The sequence below is a fragment of the Chaetodon trifascialis genome, chromosome 2, assembly GCF_039877785.1.
Source record: "Chaetodon trifascialis isolate fChaTrf1 chromosome 2, fChaTrf1.hap1, whole genome shotgun sequence".
NCBI classification, from domain to species: domain Eukaryota; kingdom Metazoa; phylum Chordata; class Actinopteri; order Chaetodontiformes; family Chaetodontidae; genus Chaetodon; species Chaetodon trifascialis.
In genome coordinates this window covers 4,945,360-4,962,686 of record NC_092057.1, presented here as the reverse complement: position 1 = coordinate 4,962,686, position 17,327 = coordinate 4,945,360, and the positions used below count along the sequence as shown (strand labels likewise).

Below are 17,327 nucleotides of genomic sequence, written 5' to 3'. Positions count from 1 at the left end.
AACTAGTAGAGACACAAGCAACGAGAGATTTGGGAATATCAGGCCTGAACTGCATAAAACTCACTTTGCATTATAATAAATACAAATTTTATTTATGTAGCATTTCAAAACATTACAAGTTCATCAGATAAAAGCAGTGGTTTCTAATATTTAGTCAGTTCAGGGCAAACTGGTGCTTCCAAGATGGAAATAAAATGGATTAAAATCCAATGGGTAGAAAACCCAACAGGGCGTTTGAGTTGTGACTAATCTGAAGTGGTCTGGCTTAAATTTAAATCTCATTCCACATAAACCAGATTATGAAAGAAAGTGATGACTTGTAGTACCTCATGCACAAAATGTACTTTAATGTGATTGAGTGTAGTGAGAAGAACCACCAGATGGCGCAAATGTGCAGTTGCCAGCCAGCTTTAATATTTATTTCTAACCAGGATAAATTATTCAGTGAACACTTAATTTTAAGTTAATGCAGCAAGTGGCTAAAAAAGATGTTGTGCTACTTGGCAATAAAATACTGTATTCCAGTTGAAGAGAGTTCACTTCAGACTTCCGCTGCTGAAAACAAGTCCTCAGATCTCATTTCAGTTCCAATCATCCAGCAGTGTCCCGTTCTTTTTGTGCTGAGGGCCCTGCGGCACTATCCCAGTACTTGCACATAGTTTTTAGGTACCAGGGCCCGTTTGCCTCTCAGATCACCCAGGAACCATTCGTCATCAATGGACTCCAGACCAGTTATAATATCCCCAACCTGAGAGAGGAGTGAGAGTTTGAATGCTGGTGATCTCAGTAAATATTTGTATCTGTTAATTTAAAATAAATCAATCACTACCTGCAGAGAGAGCTCCTCATCACAGTCGGACGTGAAGTCATACAAAGCTCTGGCTCTGCTGCCACCAGCAGCTACATGCTGCTGGCTGTTCGATGACTGCTGGCCTGCTGAAGAAGAAGTTTACTCAATGAATGAGAACGATGCTGGTTTGATTTGATTGGAGCTGAAACAATTTGATTGATCAATAGTTGATTCTTCTAGCTTCTTAACTATTTGGTACTTTGCCTTATGGAGTAGTAAACTGAATATCTTGATCCAGTCAAACCAGCAGTTGGAAGAAAATAATGGTTGTAGCTGTACTGCAAACTATTGACTATCACTGAATGTCTACAGTACAACTGAAGATAAAAAGCAGTTTCCATCTTTTAAAAGTAATTTACCATCACCTTTGTCAGTAATTTAACACATTATTTTCACCACCAACCACATGGTAGCGCTACCATGATGGCAACACATTGAAGGTATTTAGGCAGTAATACCACACTGGTATATCGACATATTGATGCTGTGAAAACTTCGTACCTGTGCAGCTCTCAACAAAAGCCCGGGGAAATATTCCCTCTTTGCCGTTGAGCCGGCCGCGGCTCCACTCAGCGTCAATATGCTGGCTGATCAGGATGCAGTCGCCCTGTTGAAAGGACAGATCTCCATCTGCGTTCCCGGCAAAGTCGTACAGAGCCACCACCCACTCCACACTGGACTGAGACGCCTGCTGAGGGAGCAGGACGACAGAGGAGACAGTCTTATGTCCAATATTCACCTGGAGCAAATCTTTATCACTCTTTTTTTTTTCTGTCTAACAGGACACACTGGATCTGCTGCAAAACCAACACCACCCTTTCTGATGTCGTGTTTATATAAATATTAGTTACCTGAGCAGGTTTGGCAGCTTCAGGGTGTGCACTCGGAGAAGCAACCATGCCTGTGAGGAAAAAACGGCCGACAGCTTACTAGAAATGAAATGCAAATGTTATCCAATCAGGGGACAAATAATGCAGGTTTAATATTTGGGGATTTGTAGGCCAATAAAATAAATATACAAATTTAGTATTTATAAGATTTCTTATTTCTCCACTTGAATGTCATTCAAAAGGCATTTCAAATTTCACAATTTCCTGGACTATGTTATCTGGTGTTAATTGCAGAGAAAACAGAGATAAAGTTCTCTCACAGTTATTCCACTGGGTTGAGTTCATAAGAACTTGTTGATTCCATCAAGAAAGCTGCAGAAAGTAAAAGTTCAACAGCTGACTGAGCTAATGAATAAAATATCAGAGATTTCGGAGGAGCGTCTTCGTCTCGGTTCACTGCTGAGACCTTTTGTAAACAGCGATTTAATGAAACAGAAACATAAGAACAAATTCCTGACATGCCACAGAGGGAGATGCCAGCCAACATAAAGGGAAAGGATGGAAAAAGGCCTTCACTGACAGACACAGCTGCAAGATAAATGTGTAATGTAGTTTCAACTCGCAATTGTGGCCAAATCGGCTCATAGTGATAAGAATGAATGGATTTCTTGATGCTTCCAGGTGATCTTACCAGGCAGTGCTATCCTGGAGGTCTGTGTCTGCTGCTGACTCGGCGGTGGAGGCAGATCTTCAATGACCTCCACAAAGTTAAGAGGGAAGATACCGGTAACATTGCCGATCTGCCCCCGAGCCCACTCCTGTCCCACAAACGCCTTCAGCTGGATCACATCCCCCTCAGAGAACGACAGCTCATCACCGTGCTCCCCCTCAAAGTCGAACCTGGCCACACATCTGGGACCACTTCAGGAGAAGGCAACAGCATTTCAAACGTCAGGTTAGTGCGTGGTTTTTAAAGGCTAATGCGAATGATTTCTGATGTAAAAACAGTACCTGACTGTTGCAGGTGGTGGCTTCGCTTTGCGCTCAGGGAGGGGTTTTGGTGAATTGGACTAAATGGAGAAAAGATAATGAAATTTTTTAATTCTGGGATTCCTTAAACATAGTGCACAACTCTAAATTACAAGCTTTGTTCTCACTAAAGTGGTGATGAATGCTTGGCAAGAATGAATTTCAGTTGTTGAAACTTACCAGGACTTTGACATAATTGGTGGGAAAGAAACCAGTGGATCCCCTGCAGGTGCCCCTGCACCACTCGCTGTCCACCTGTTCCACCATGGTCACAACATCTCCTGCTCTCAGACCCAGCTCGCTCGGACCCTCTGTGTGTGCACAGGAAACACTTCATCAGCTGTTTGTGGCATCAGAAACATCACCTGAACAAACTCACAACTTCCAAAATTCATTAATGTGGATTATTTTCAGCCAGCCGGTGTCTATGTTTCAAAAATGAACCTGCATCAATCATCATGAATCATGAGGCTGTTAGCCTAGCCTAGCATGAGAATGGGAAGCAGCCTGGTTCTCTCTAAAGTGTTAATAAGTTTGTGTATGAATAAACAAATGAGATACATGTTAATTGGTGGCTTTTCAGCTGTTGGTAGGCATATTTTTGGATTTCAGACAGATCCAGAACAGTTGTTTCCTCCTGCTTGCCGTCTTTCTGTTAAGCTAAGCTAATCACCCCCTGACTCCAGCATACATAAAGCTAGCTTGGCTCTCACACTTAAACACCTAAACTGCTGACTTATCAGCATTCTGTATGTAGTTTGTTTAATCCATGTACCTATTTTTTAACTTTGGGGAGAGTCAGGCTAGCTGTGTTTCCCCTGCTCCCAGTCTTGAATCTAAGGTAAGCTAACTGCCTCCAGTCTCTAGCTTTAGCACAAGAGTGGTATCAGTGTTCTTGTCAAATTCTTTCAAGAACATAAGTATGAGTATTTTCCAAAATGTCAAACTAATCTATTAGCATATTGCCTCATGTTTGTGTTATTGTCTAATCCCAGTCAGTATTAAGAGCTTTTTTGTAACAAAAAAAAAAAAAAAACCTGATGCGTCACCTGGACTGAAGTCATATATGGCCTGCATCTTAAGTTCATAACCAGCTCCACCTGAACCAGCAGGCCCCACACCCTACAGGGAAAGAGCAAAGACATTTAAAGGTTAGTGGATCAGAGCAGGTTTGCCTCAGGTATCACAGACATGGATTTGCTTACCTGTGGTGGGGACATGTCAAGAGGAGTTATGACCTTGATGCGAGACTTGTGAACTTTTCCACGGGTGTCTCCAACTTGGCACTCAAATGTATTGTGATCAGTCTCCCCCAGCAGCAGAAGCACCTCATTTTTCTATTGAAAAAGCCAACAAAGATATTCACTGTCATTGTGGAATATTACTAATATTGCACTTTAATTGAAAGGCAATGTAAGCCAGTAAAGTTTATTTTAGACACCTGAAAAGACAGTTCTCCCGTATTACTCCCATTGTAGTCAACGGCAGCAATCCCATGAGACAGCTGAAGCTGGTGAGAGAAAGCAAAAATAAAAAACAGGTGCTCATCAAGCTGTATTTGAAACTTGATTACAGTGCTTAGTCGTGCAGTGGGAATTCTCTCACAGTGTATTTGTTGTAGAGACGGTGGCCTGGGTTGGGCCTCGGAGGTAAGACAGGTCCTTTCCTGTGGGGTTTCTGTGCCTGGGGTCTTGGTGATGTTTGCCGTGATGCTGAATGGGATCGACCTGTGGCCTGAAGGCTGGGAGGGGGAGGTCTTCCTGGGCCTACTTTGGCTGGAGGTGGCCGGGGTGGAAGGGGTTTGTTTGTGCTCAGCCTCCTGAAGTGCAGCACCATCATGAAGTTGCATCTTTGCAAAGTGTACACAGTTTAAACTTAACCGTTATATTTTTTTTTCTTTCACTCACCGAGGTGGTAGTGATGACTCTGGCCCAAACTGGGACGGCTCCTGCAGAAGAATCCGAGTGTGCATTTTTTATTAGCACTAAAACCAAACGCACAGCCTACAGCACTGGAAACCCTAGAAACCAGGCTACAATACATAGCATTCAGCCACGGCTAGCTTCAGCTCAACAGCAGCCAATGTATTCATGGGGCCACAACAGCGTCTTTGTTTGTGAAAAGCAAAGGAAATGAAGCAGGTAAGTCACACAGCTGACAGACAAGATAAACCTGATTTCAGGAGATTTCTGGCCTCAAAATGCACCACATCTCAGGTTCTGAGCAGATTTACACCAACAGCACAAAACCTTTTGATTAGAATCAAAAGTTAGAGCAAAGTTTGAAATACGTGAGAGGTTAATTAGTGAACAAAGACAAGAAAAATCACTCCCATTCTGCATTTTCAAGGCTACAACCTTTAACCTTTCTGAGCTGTTCAGAGGTAGTGTTGAAGTTTACAGGTGTGTGACGACTCAGTGTGATGAAAATCTCACCTGGAGGGTGGGGATGGGTGGCAGGCTTTGTTTGTGGGTCACTGAGGTGTTCAGGTTCCCTACGGGCTTCTGGGCAGGAAGAGGAGGGGGGCTGTCCTGAATTTGATCTGACACTGAGAAGAGAGACATACTGAAAACCTGTGCTCCAACATGATGAGTCCTGAGAGCATTTTGAAATTATACAGTATGTATGTGTTTATATGGCATATAAACATTTCATCTATGTTAGCACCAAAATGCACACATCATATCTAAAAATTTAAGTATACTTTGACAGTAAATCAGATAAATTAGAGGGAGGTGGGCTCACTTGAAGCAGCTCTGCTGGGGACCCTGATGGTGGTTGGTCTCCGTGTTACGGTTTGTCTGGAGAAAGAGCCTCCGTTGCTGTCCACGTTATGCTGAGGCTTGACCGGTGTGTGATCTGAATAAAGAGACACTGGAGTTACACATTGGCTTTGCATTAATGTCACACTAAACAGTAAGTTTGGACACTCAGGAGTCGGAAATGTCGACACAGACACTGACTGTAATACGTCATTTAGAATCCAGAACAACAGTGCTTGCTGATTTAAATTTACATTTATTTAAATTGTAAATTTAGTAATTTAAGAAAAGTTTTTACATTTTGCCTTTTTGCCAAGAAGTGAGAAGATTTATGTCCCTCTTATGTCTGTATGTTAAGTATGGACCTGGAGCCATGAGGCAGTTAGCCTAGCCTAGCCTAGCACAAAGACTGGAGGCAGGGAGAGCTAGCCTGGTTCTCTCCAAAGTTTAAAATACACCTAAAAAAGACATCCAAAGCTTACTAATCAACACTCTGAATCTCATTTGTTGATAGGTGTGTTTTTGAATTTTGGTGAGAGTCAGATTTAGCCGTTTCCTGATGCCTCTGGTCTCAAGCTAACTAGGCTAATTCCACCAGTTTCTCATCTAACTCTATTTCTAAAAAGAAATAGACTCAGCACACTTTCCAAAACTATTCCTTTAAATGCCAAAATGTTTGCTAGCTGCTGCTAGCTAAACTATGCTAATTTATCATCAGCATTGATTGAATGCCCGTTATTTGACTGTTGCTCAGATGGGGTGAGCTATTTTAAGACTTTAATCTCTGATAATGGGTATTGGTTATTATTTTTGTTGTTGTTGTTGTTTTAAATTTTCACCTACAAATAAAGGTTTATTATAATGATAAACAGTCAACAAAGGAGTCAATAGATCAATCTATAAGGAATAAAATACTCATTAAGGTGCATTCCTACAGAACAGTAGCCTCATTTCACTTTACACAACATACAGTTGAAAATAAAATAGCACTCACTTGATGGACTTTGCACATACTCATTCTCTCTGGACATGGAGGCTGAGTTGTGGTTGTTTATATTCAGGTTGGGTTTCAGGGGTTCCTTGAAAGGCTTCACTGGAGGTGTGGGGGGACGTGGCGAAGGTTCCTCTTCATAGATGCTGATGGCTCTGCTCAGTGGAGGACGTGATTTGTCTGGGACGGCCCCCTTTTTGAGTAAAGTATCTAGTTCCTCTTTTATGGATAGACCCGCAGGTTTTTGGGGGGGCTGGGGTCTGGGGGTTGGTGTAGGGTTTTGGGGCATGTTTGTGGATGAGACATTTTGATTGTCATTATCTATGCTGTGGTTAAACTGAGGTTTAAAAGGCACAGAGGGTTTAGCAGCAACTGGGGGTTTGATGGACGCCTTCCTGGGTCGAGGTTCCGGTTTGGCTTGTTCGACCACAGTTTTCTCCTCGCTGCTAGCCTGGCTCTCAAAGGCTTGGATCCTGGACAGGATATTGCGATGACTGTGGCTGGAGGTCATCTCGCCACCAGCATCTTCACCTCGTAAAGCCTCGTCTGAATGGTTAACGATGTCACTGTTGTCCTCACCCTTGTTATCTGCACTAAAGACCTCTAATAATTCCTCTAAATACTGATTCGCTGAGACGTTCTCTGGATCAGAGTGACTGTTTTCACAGTTTTCGCTGAGCTTGACCAAAGTCTGAACTTTGACCTCTTCTGTAGTTGCCTGCTTTCGGGATTTTGTGCGAGGAAGTGGAACGGGGCGTTGACTGTGTTGTGAGTCTGAGGAGGAGGGAGTAGTTTCAGCAGCAGTGGCAGACAGAGGTTTTGTGGGAATGTCCCAGTATACAGTGACAGATCTGGTGCTTGTGTTAGAGGAATCTGCTTGATCGGGAGGATTTACATCTGACTTGCAGTCGCTTTGGTCCTCAGTGTTTGTGGATACTGTAGTGTTTGTTCCAGCCTTCTCATCACAGGGTGCAAGAGTTTTAGTGGCCGGCTCTCTCTCCACTGGTTTCGGCAGTGATGGTCTTGGTGGTTTTTGTGGCTTTTTACCTGCAAGGCAACATGATCACCATGAAACAATCATCACACGCAGAGCAGAAATAGGGTGACCACCACCACCAGTGATTCTCTCATGCCTCACCAGCAGGTCTTTTCTTTGCTGACGGCGGGGCAGGGGTGGAGGTGTCGTCCCTCACAGGGTCAGTCTGTGTGGCGCTTGTGGTGGTGCAGGTGGTCCGGCGGGGGGCTGCAGTGGGCTTGACAATGTGCTCTTCCTGGGTCTTCTCTTGAATCACCTGGTCATAGGATGGTGGGGGCTAAGTCATGAAAAAGAAAGGTGTTCACACACCCACACATGTTATTTTCCTGTATACTGTGGCATTTCTGCTTATGGTACCTGCAGAGTATGTCAGGATGTATTGTTGCTGTATATACAATTATGATTTACATACAGGGCTGCAGCTACTGTTGAGGATACAAATGAAAGTTTACATTTTACAATTAAATACTTTTACATGGTGTGTATTCCAGTAAATTCTCATTTCTGCATAAAACATTTTGCACTAAGTTTGCATTTGGTGTTTTTTTCATTATTTGATTGAAAAGAAATATTGTGGGACAGCACAGGAGCACAGTCATAACACCTCATGAAAAAACACACAAGTGGAATGAAACACCATCAGTAGGACGAGGCGTACCTGGGAGACAGCCTGGATGCCTGCAGACCAGCCTGGCTGAGGAGGAGGAGGGAAAACCACAGAGGATCCTGAGAACCAGCCGTTACTGGCCAGAGGTTCTGCTGAGACGATGGTGATCTCTGGTCGCCTGAAACACCAACCACACAAACGTATGGCAGCCATTCAGATCACCAAAATACTCACACTTACAGATAATTTATTTCTTGTTGATGATGTGATTTGACAACGTCGTTTACATTACCTTCTGTCTCTCGTGTGATCACTCTGGGAGTTTGTTTTTGCTGAAGGAAGAAAGATCGTTTTAATTATATGTCGTAAATTTGCCTGCTTTCAAACTTTTTTTCACATCTAAAATAAACATTTTTACATGAAACAACCAAAATTCTACATTTATGAGGAGATCTCACTTCCTTTTGGTAAAAATGACATAAGTTTATTGACAAATTTCTGAGGAAAATGTTGCCAACTCTCCCTAGAAATTTAAATTTTTCTTCAAAAAGCTTATTCACAAGTTAACCCTTCTTCTCAAAATATCACTGAAGCTCAGTTTTGACAAACTTACTCCGTTTGATAGCAGCTCGTATGGAAGACAGAGGTCCTTGGCTGAAAAGGGAGCAGAAAAGGAATCCCATTTATCATGAAGGTGTGAGGCCCAAACAGACAACTGGGTTCATACCTTTGTGGTGACTCAGTTGCTCAACAGAAATCTCTGCACTCACCCCTGGCCAGCATAATACAATACGCTGTAATCACACAGCTACTTTATACTGCTGATGCCAAGTTATACAAAGGTAACATCTAAGCTAAAAAACGTACAAAAAGAAACAAGGAAAATGATTTAAAAAGGATAAGAGATGTACAGAGATGAGTAAAAGAAGACATCATGCCTTTTAATGAGCAGTATCATCACTAAATGGACAGATTATTGCTTTGGATGTAAACATTGAGCAGGAGTGGCACATAATAAACAGATGGGGTCATTAATAAGAAAAGAGCTGTAAAGAGGTTAAAGTGCAAAAGAACATTTAAACATTTTTACAGTGGAAATGGCCTGAATGAAGTTTATAGCTTCATGTGCGCAGAAGGAGCTCAAAGCTGCTCAATCAAAGCCAGTTATGGTTTAATTAAGGGAACAGCAAGAAGGCTTAAGTCAAACACTCTAAATATTCATTCACATTTCCATTATTTTTCATCAAACTGCAAAAATATTTTAAATAGATTGCAGAAAACTGAAGTACTGCCACAGGTTTATGTCAAAACATGGTTCCAGTATTACAGATGGTGACTTTAAGAGTTACATAAGAGAAGAATAACAGCCCTGCAGTTGTTATTCATGTGCTCAGCTGAAAACCACCTACCTTACATAAACATGGTGCCCAGTAAAAGGTGCCACGTCCAGGTAAACACAGGACAAATGACTACTCATCTACACCACGCTCTCTCCACACAGGAGCCGAACCTGTTGGACACGGTTTGATATCCTCAGGTTGTTTACTTCTAAGTGGTAAAGATTATTTTCTAATCCTTAAATCTCATCACGTTCTGATATTCAGGCCCGCTGTCTTTGAGCTTCTCTCGTTTTAAAAGTGTAGAGATTAAAACAGTTGTGATGCTCTGGGCTTACAGTCTTTTTACCAAAGCTACGGTAAATTCTCCTGACAGTGGAGGCAGGCTCATCGTTAACACATTTCCCGCTCATTAAAGACCGACTGCAGGAGGATGATGTAAACTCTCAGAGGGAAAGACCAGCGATCCCGGCCCTCGTCTCGATACCACGTGGGTTATTTAATTGATTAGCTGAGCTGTAAACACGAGGATCTTAAGACCAAAAACATCCCCTGTGATCCACCATAAACTGGAATTTTTCAGATCTCCATGAGTTCTGCAAGTGTCAGTGCTGAGGCTTAACTTTCCTTGATGTCTACAACAACAACTAAAAAACGTGCAGCATGATGTATTCGTCCCCGTGTTGACCCTCTGGGAGCCGGTGAGAATAGATCAGTGCATTGTTTGGTCCATTCACAACCTCACCATCAGCAGATCTGAATGTTAAAGGGACAGAGCCCCTTCCCCAGCAACAGACACAGTTTTAACAACTAAGAGTGGATCCACAGCTTCTGGTATTAATGGGAAAAAATGACATACCAAGAATGTAAATGATCAGGCTTGCTTCTTTCAGGATGATCTGCAGAGGAAAACAAAGAGATGTCGGTTTTACAAGAAGCAGCAAAGATAACATCCATGTCATGAAGATTTCTGTCGCTTATAATTTTTTTATAGGAGTAAATTATATGGTTTAAATCCTCTATATAGATATACAGTGTGATGCAGTAGAAACTCTAATTGTAAGCTGCTGAGTCCTGGAGATGTCAGCTGTAGAGACATCTGGCTACTCTTAAATATAATGGAAGTACATGGCAGTCAGCTTGTGTTGCTCAAAGCCAAAAAACACATAAGAAAAAACAATAAGCAGCATCTCTTTCCAGAAATCATAATTAATCGAGATCATGCTCAGACCTTGTTATGAGCATTTAGGAAAACAAACACAAGGACACAAGTCGACCATCTAGCTCCACTATATTCAAGAAGAAGGCAGACATTTCTAACTGCAGCTCTACAGTTAGAGCACGTTTGAATTGGGGGTGAATGAACAAATGTCAAAGATTACTTTTGTCTAATTCAGTGAACTAAATACCTGACAAATCAAGGTACTTTGATGCAATATCACACTAAAATCCAATATCACCATAAAGCAGCCATTCTCAGCCGTTTGCTTCATTGCAAACTAAGTGAGATTAAAGAGATCATCACCATGTTTGAAATTTAGATTTTGTTTCATGGTATATATAGTTGTATTGTCCATGTTTAGCCCGATAGTGTCTGGACAGTGAGAGATTTTCCTTGTTTTGACTCCACTCAGGACACTGGCTTGGAAATGAAACAATGACTGTCAGGTTAAAGTACTGACTTTCAGCTTTAAGGGTGTTTGAAGTTATTCACAGTCAACAGTGTAGGCCTTGTAACACATCTAGTGCAGTACATTGTCCCCTAATTTTAGTAAATTTCAGAAGGGGGACGTTCCCAAATATACAGATATGGCCAACAAGGACCTTAAGGGCAGTCAGTTCTGATGTGTGTCACCTGCTGATGACTGTCACCTGAAGGCAAAAAGCCCCTGAAAAAAGGCAGAGGTGAAGGTGTGCAGTGCAGGATTGGCCAAGCATCAGCAGAGATGATATCAAACGTCTGCTGTTGTCTTCAAGTCAAAGCTTCAAAAATCATCGACTCCAAAATGATCAAATATTAAATATGAAGACCCTGAATTTACTTTAATAAGTGCAGCATGATGCTGCAGAAGCAGGTGAGAGACATGAAGTCAGCAAATTGAATCAGTGATATCAGTTACACAAAATTATCAGTCTGTCTGTAGTTTGCTAACATTAGCCATTAGCCATCTGTAAGCAGTGACTTACAGACCGGATTTTAGAAACTAGAAATACAAGAACCCAGCCAGTAACCAGCAGGATCAGCTATTAAACCTTGATGAACCAGTTCATGTGAAATGCTTCCAAACAAAATTTATTTAAAGGAAGTGATGAGAAGTTATTTTCTTTGATACAAAGAACTTCATATGTTTTAATGAGCAATGCAACACGTTACTGTGTTTGTATATTACATGAATTACATCTAATATCTTTTATTAGATGTAATCCACGCATAGTAGATAGACCTTTATCTACTGCAGCCATCAAACATTTAGCAATGTAACTGAACGTAACAACACTTTACATCCATGTACAAACAAAGAGAAGTCCAAAAAAATGGCGGCAAAATGCTCAACGGGTGAGTTTATGTGATTCTATGACGATAATACCAGGTGGCTCTAAAGATTAGAAACAGGGCTGTTGTAAGGGATTAAAGGTTAAAAGGAAAGTTAGTGTTAAAATGACTGATTTTACAATGGAGTTCAGTGTATACTCAGACAAAAGTGAAATGAACTGGTACCCTGCAGGAGCTACGTCACACACACACACACACACACACACACACACACACACACACACACACACACACACACACACACACACACACACACACACACACACACTAAACGCTCTCATTTCCTGTACTATTTGGCCGTGACCTAAATTTCCTGTCTTAGCCAAACAACAGTTCACTGGTTAACAGCTAATCCCGGGAGCAGTATCAGTAATGCCAACCATCTACTCTAATAAGACCTGATTTGTTTCCTCATATTTGAGATTAATCTCTTCAGAAGAATGAAGGAAAGCCACAGGCAGTGGCTGTTCTTAATGCCTGAAATTACCTCACTGGCCGTCAGATCCACCTGCCGCACCTGTTAATTGTTATCCGTCAGAGTCACACTGTGACTTCCTCGAGTTACACTTTAACGACACGCAAAAGGAGAGCTTCTGTACTTTGACTTAATGAGGAAAAAGTTTTTTAGCAGCTGCCAGACGAAGTATTAAGCTGTTACTTCACACACACACACCACGTACACAGCAGCACAGTTGTCTGGCTAACTTTACCGCCACTCGTGCATGTGATGTGCTGTACAGAACGTGTGTCTCTTGTCATACGATGCAGTGATGTCCCTACCTGTGAGGAATTAAAGCAGTAAATGTCAAATCTTCAGCATCAGAAGGATATTTCCACCTGGATCCTCCCTCCTGGTCCATCGAGTGAGTGTGACAATGAATCCCGCAGTCGCACACCCACAGACAGCAGAGCAGAGAGGGAGGGCCCTGTAATATCTCAGCTCTCCTCTGTTTACCTGGCCAATCTGATCAGCTGGAATGTGGTCAGTCAGGAAGTGCTACGTGACACTGCACCATCACTTTTTCCAACAAAGTAAAAGGTCGCAGGGATGCTCACTTAGCTCTGTGCCATTCGCAAATGACGTTAGTCTGAAAGTACTTAAATGATTAGCCTCAGCAGCTTTGATTGTACTAATACTAAATCATTAAGTCAAAGCTCTTTTTTTTACTTTCACCCTGGTCAGTGGTGGCCATTGCACACAATTACTGCACAAGCAAGATGCTGAAGTAACCAGATAAATGACTAATCACAAAAACCACAAAGTATTAAGAGATGATTTACAATCACATAAACCCTCTGGGTTAAATCAGGGTTAAAAAGACAAGTTTTTGAGCTTACATGTAAAAATATCAAGACTAGCAGGTGATCGTCTTATGGACTGGCTTGCTTACAACAAGCAAACACACTGGTGTTTGAGCTAACTGCTAACATCAGCCTGCTAACATGCTCACAAGGACTGTGGTAAACCTTTTACATGATTAGCGTGTTAGCCTTCACATAAAGAGTCCATAGCCATGCTAGCAGCTCTGTGAGGTTGTACTTAGACACACTGGTGTTTGAGCTTATAGCTAACATCAGCTTGCTAACATGCTCACAATGACCATGGCAAACCTTTGATGTGATTAGCATGTTAGCCCTCATATTGACAACATTATGGGGATGCTAGCCTCCACATAAAGAGTCCATAGCCATGCTAGAAGCTCTATGAGGTTTTACTTAGACACACTGGTGTTTGAGCTAATTGCTAACATCAGCCTGCTAACATGCTCACAAAGACAAGGATAACATGCTAATCATGTGACAGGTTTACCACAGTCATCACCTTTGTTTAGCATGTTAGCATGCTAACATGTGATTAACAACCACCCAGGACAAACACAGCTGAGGCTGATGGGAATGTCACTAGTTTTGCAGATACCAGAGAAATCTAATCTTTCACCTGATGGTGGCGCTGGACAAAAGGCTACTTGCTTGAACACGTCATAAAATTTTGGATTCTGCTTGTAATCAGGATTTATCTTTTGGTATCTGCGGGCTGCTGACACCTGAAAAGACACCACAAGCGCAGGAGGAAGCTGCTGAAGTCAGCAGGAAAGGTTTCCCTTCACAGCTGCACTCTCACTTGAACACATGCTGACATTACTCAGCAGAGTAACAGCAGCCACGGAGCAGCTGGTGGAGCTGATGGCAACAAAGGGAAAGAAAGAAAAACCCTCTGCCTCCATGTGCCGACTTACACCAGCCACAACTTCCCACCAGTGAAGTCTGATAAAAGGTTTAGCTTTAGCTTTCTCCAACAGGCAGCGACAAGTTTGCTGATTCACTTCATAGTGTGTCACAGTGGTGGAATGTGATCAAATTCAAAGTACTTGTACTTTACTTGAGTTTTTCCATTTTATGCAACTTTATGCTTTTTTACTGACAGCTTTAGTTACTAGTTACTTTTCAGATTACTCTTTCTCATAACCTTCATGTCTGGCGAAAAGCTCAATTTTGGGGGGAATTTGAAATTGATTTTTTCTCATAAACTGGAAGATGAAGTGTTCCTTTATGGGTTGAGAAATGTTCCTGCTTCTTAAGACACATTAACTTTTAAAAAAAACCCTCTTACATTAGCTGGAAAAGCATCGTCACAAAGCTGAAAACAGGCTGTTTTTGACCTCCTGAAACGTTGACATATGATGGTCTTATAAAACATGATGCATTTCTGCAGAAAATAGCTGAACCTTAAACATCCACAACAGTAAAATGCTGCAGTATTATTGATCCAACAACATAATATATAACAGTAAACACTGACTGGGCTCATTTTACTGCACAATGAGTACTTTTAATTCTGATACGACAGCACAATGTGAGTATTTTCACATTGTGCTGTCACTACTTTTACTTTGGATCTGATTACTTCTTCCTCCACTTTTGTGCCATATTTAACATACAGGGATAAAAACAACATTCATGTTGCTGTTCACAGGCGACTGTTTGCCCTCACTTGTCATGAGTGACTAACACTCTGTCAGCGGCTGATGTGGACGTTCAGTCAGAGAAGATTAGATGGTGTCAATGCAGGCGAGTGATTCACAGTGGAAACTACCTGAAATTGTTAGATGGTGTGGATCCATGAAGCTGAGGGCCGGTGCAAACCACCCATGACGGATCGTATCACATTAAAACATTATTCTGAAAGCATAAAAGCTGCATCAAGCTCAGACAAGCACTGCTGCTCATGACACAGCAGCCTGTCTGCACGGAGAGGCTGACAGACATTCCCGTGCAGACAGCTGGTGGGGTCAGGGTGTGGTTTGGGGTGGGGGTGGTCTGAGCTGGCACTCTGGCTGCAGTTAGCTGAGCAGGGCAGGGCTCTGAGGAGTTTGACGAATAAGTGTTTGCACACCAGGTGTTGCTAAGACAAACAAGGAACACTGACAGGGAACCTTCCTCTGAAAGCTGGGGGGACATTCGACCAAAAACTGAGGCAGTTTCAATATTAACATGTGAGGCAGCTGACTGGAAATGAAAGTTTCAGGCTCTGTTTCAACTCTTCAGAGCTAAACAGAAAGAGAGTTGTTTCCTTCTCAGCCACAGGTGACACACTTTGAGGTGCCAGACAAAGTTTCTGAAACCTCCACGTGATTGCCTGGAAAGGTGAGTGATGTTACTGTAATGAGGCGACAGACAAGTTTCCACCTCTGCTGCCCGAGGCTACTATTACTCTGAACCGCTGCAGGCGCATAAATGTCATTCACTGAGGAATCCATCAGTGGCTGGCACTGATGACACTTCATGGAGCAATGAGGATTTTTCAGTGATAACACAAAGAAATATTTGTGCCGTCAAGTCATTTCTAATCAGCTCCCTGTTTGTGATGTACCGTGCATCATTTTATCAATTTAACTGAATGAAAGCAAACTGTCCTTTCTATCGTCCTGTTTCATTTGATCTCAAATGTAAAAAAAAGGCTTTTGAGCTCAAGCCTTTTGGTCTGCTTCAGACCAGCCTTCATAAGAGCTTTGTGTGTGAAAGCAGCTGATGGAGTACCAGAGGTCTCAAATCACAGCTGCTCACACATGTAAAGATACTCACACGTCAGGATGTTTTAAAGAAAGCTGATCAAGATCAATCAGCTTCTGATTTTACATGTTAGCGCCCTTAAATCATGTAAACCTTAGATTTTTCCTGTAGTTATGATGTATTTTTCCTGCTGTTGCAGTAGTTTCCATTAACTTCTGCATGGCAGGAAAATCAAACAGCAAACTCAGACTTTAATTGTGAATGTCGTTTTATTCTTGTGAGCTAATCACTTGAATTCCATCCCTGCACAACAATAATGTAACTGTGAGCGAAATGAAAGCAGACTTGACTTTGAGTGTTTTGGTTTACACAACTGAACTAAGTTTCAAGAGTTGGCCATTGTTTTTTCACTTATTAATGCACTGAATGGAAAACAATGGCTGCCTGGAATGGGAGGAAAAATACACCCACATGACATCATTTAGCAAGTGTTTGAGTAAATTGGTGAAAACATGCGAAATCACGTGTTTACTCTTTAAAATTAACATTAAACTCACTTCACAGCTTCAAACCGCATTGAGTCTGTTCCCATTTTGACACCAAATGATGAAACTTTTTCAACCAAGAATCCGTTATTTGATGCAGTAAACCGTTCAGCTCATCAGAGGGCTGTCAGCCTGGTACTTTCCAAACATACCTGTTGTTTGGCTTCTGTTCCGGACGTCCCGCAGGTCTCTGCGCTCCCCCTCCTCCTCCTCTTCACGCCGGGCTTCGGCCATCGAGCTTTAAAACAATGTAGAAATAAAAACAAATATGTAAACCAATTATCCCAGCGAACCTTCAGCAGGAATCTGGTTTCCTCATGGGTCTCCGCGGTTGGTTGCTGTGGTGTCCAGCGGCAGTTTGAGCTCGTCCTGTGCGCAGCGGCTGCGTCTGTGCGCTGCGGTGGATGGAGGTGGTGCCGCTCACCGTCAGCACACCAACAGCCAACTCCGTCCAACTCCTGCGTGGGAATGTACAGAGTCACGGCAGGATTAGCCCACCAGGCCCCGCTTCAAACTTCCCACAACAGAAAATATTCATTTGTTGAGGTGAGGTGTGGGGGAAAATGTTCAGAGGTGCGTTTATGTCCTCAGGACAGCTTGTCATAAAAACAACGTGGACCAATAAAAGTCATATGGCTAAAATAACAGTTTCAAACCAGAATGTCAGAGAGACTGAGGTCATGAGACCAAGTCCTGCTGAGTCCAAGTATGAATAGTTTTCATATTTTAACTGTTTAAAGTCAGTGTTCACTTGTATTTTCTATCAGTTTTTATA

At 42.2% G+C, this 17,327-nt stretch overlaps 1 protein-coding gene across 1 annotated transcript; it reads right to left on the bottom strand.

Annotated features, from left to right (window-relative positions):
- Nucleotides 1–482: 482 nt before the first annotated feature.
- On the bottom strand, nt 483–16,786 carry sh3d19 (SH3 domain containing 19). Its single transcript, XM_070990617.1, has 21 exons — nt 16,705–16,786; nt 10,302–10,341; nt 8,719–8,759; nt 8,398–8,437; nt 8,157–8,283; nt 7,601–7,775; nt 6,466–7,509; nt 5,455–5,568; nt 5,145–5,257; nt 4,617–4,657; nt 4,315–4,528; nt 4,151–4,219; nt 3,915–4,046; nt 3,759–3,831; nt 2,890–3,020; nt 2,692–2,750; nt 2,372–2,601; nt 1,702–1,751; nt 1,352–1,541; nt 830–933; nt 483–748 (listed from the first exon to the last, which is right to left on the bottom strand). The coding sequence occupies exons 1-21, from the start codon at nt 16,784–16,786 to the stop codon at nt 638–640; spliced, it is 3,180 nt and encodes a 1,059-aa protein (XP_070846718.1). The 3' UTR covers nt 483–637.
- Between the last annotated feature and the right edge of the window lie 541 nt (nt 16,787–17,327).

Excerpts from the sequence above, each read along its gene's own strand:
- sh3d19 (XM_070990617.1), bottom strand. The coding sequence starts at position 16,786 with ATGGCCGAAGCCCGGCGTGAAGAGGAGGAGGAGGGGGAGCGCAGAGAC. Across the intron at positions 7,510-7,600 it reads AGCAAAGAAAAGACCTGCTG|GTAAAAAGCCACAAAAACCA; the intron begins GTGAGGCATGAG and ends GTTGCCTTGCAG. Across the intron at positions 3,021-3,758 it reads CATATATGACTTCAGTCCAG|AGGGTCCGAGCGAGCTGGGT; the intron begins GTGACGCATCAG and ends GTGCACACACAG.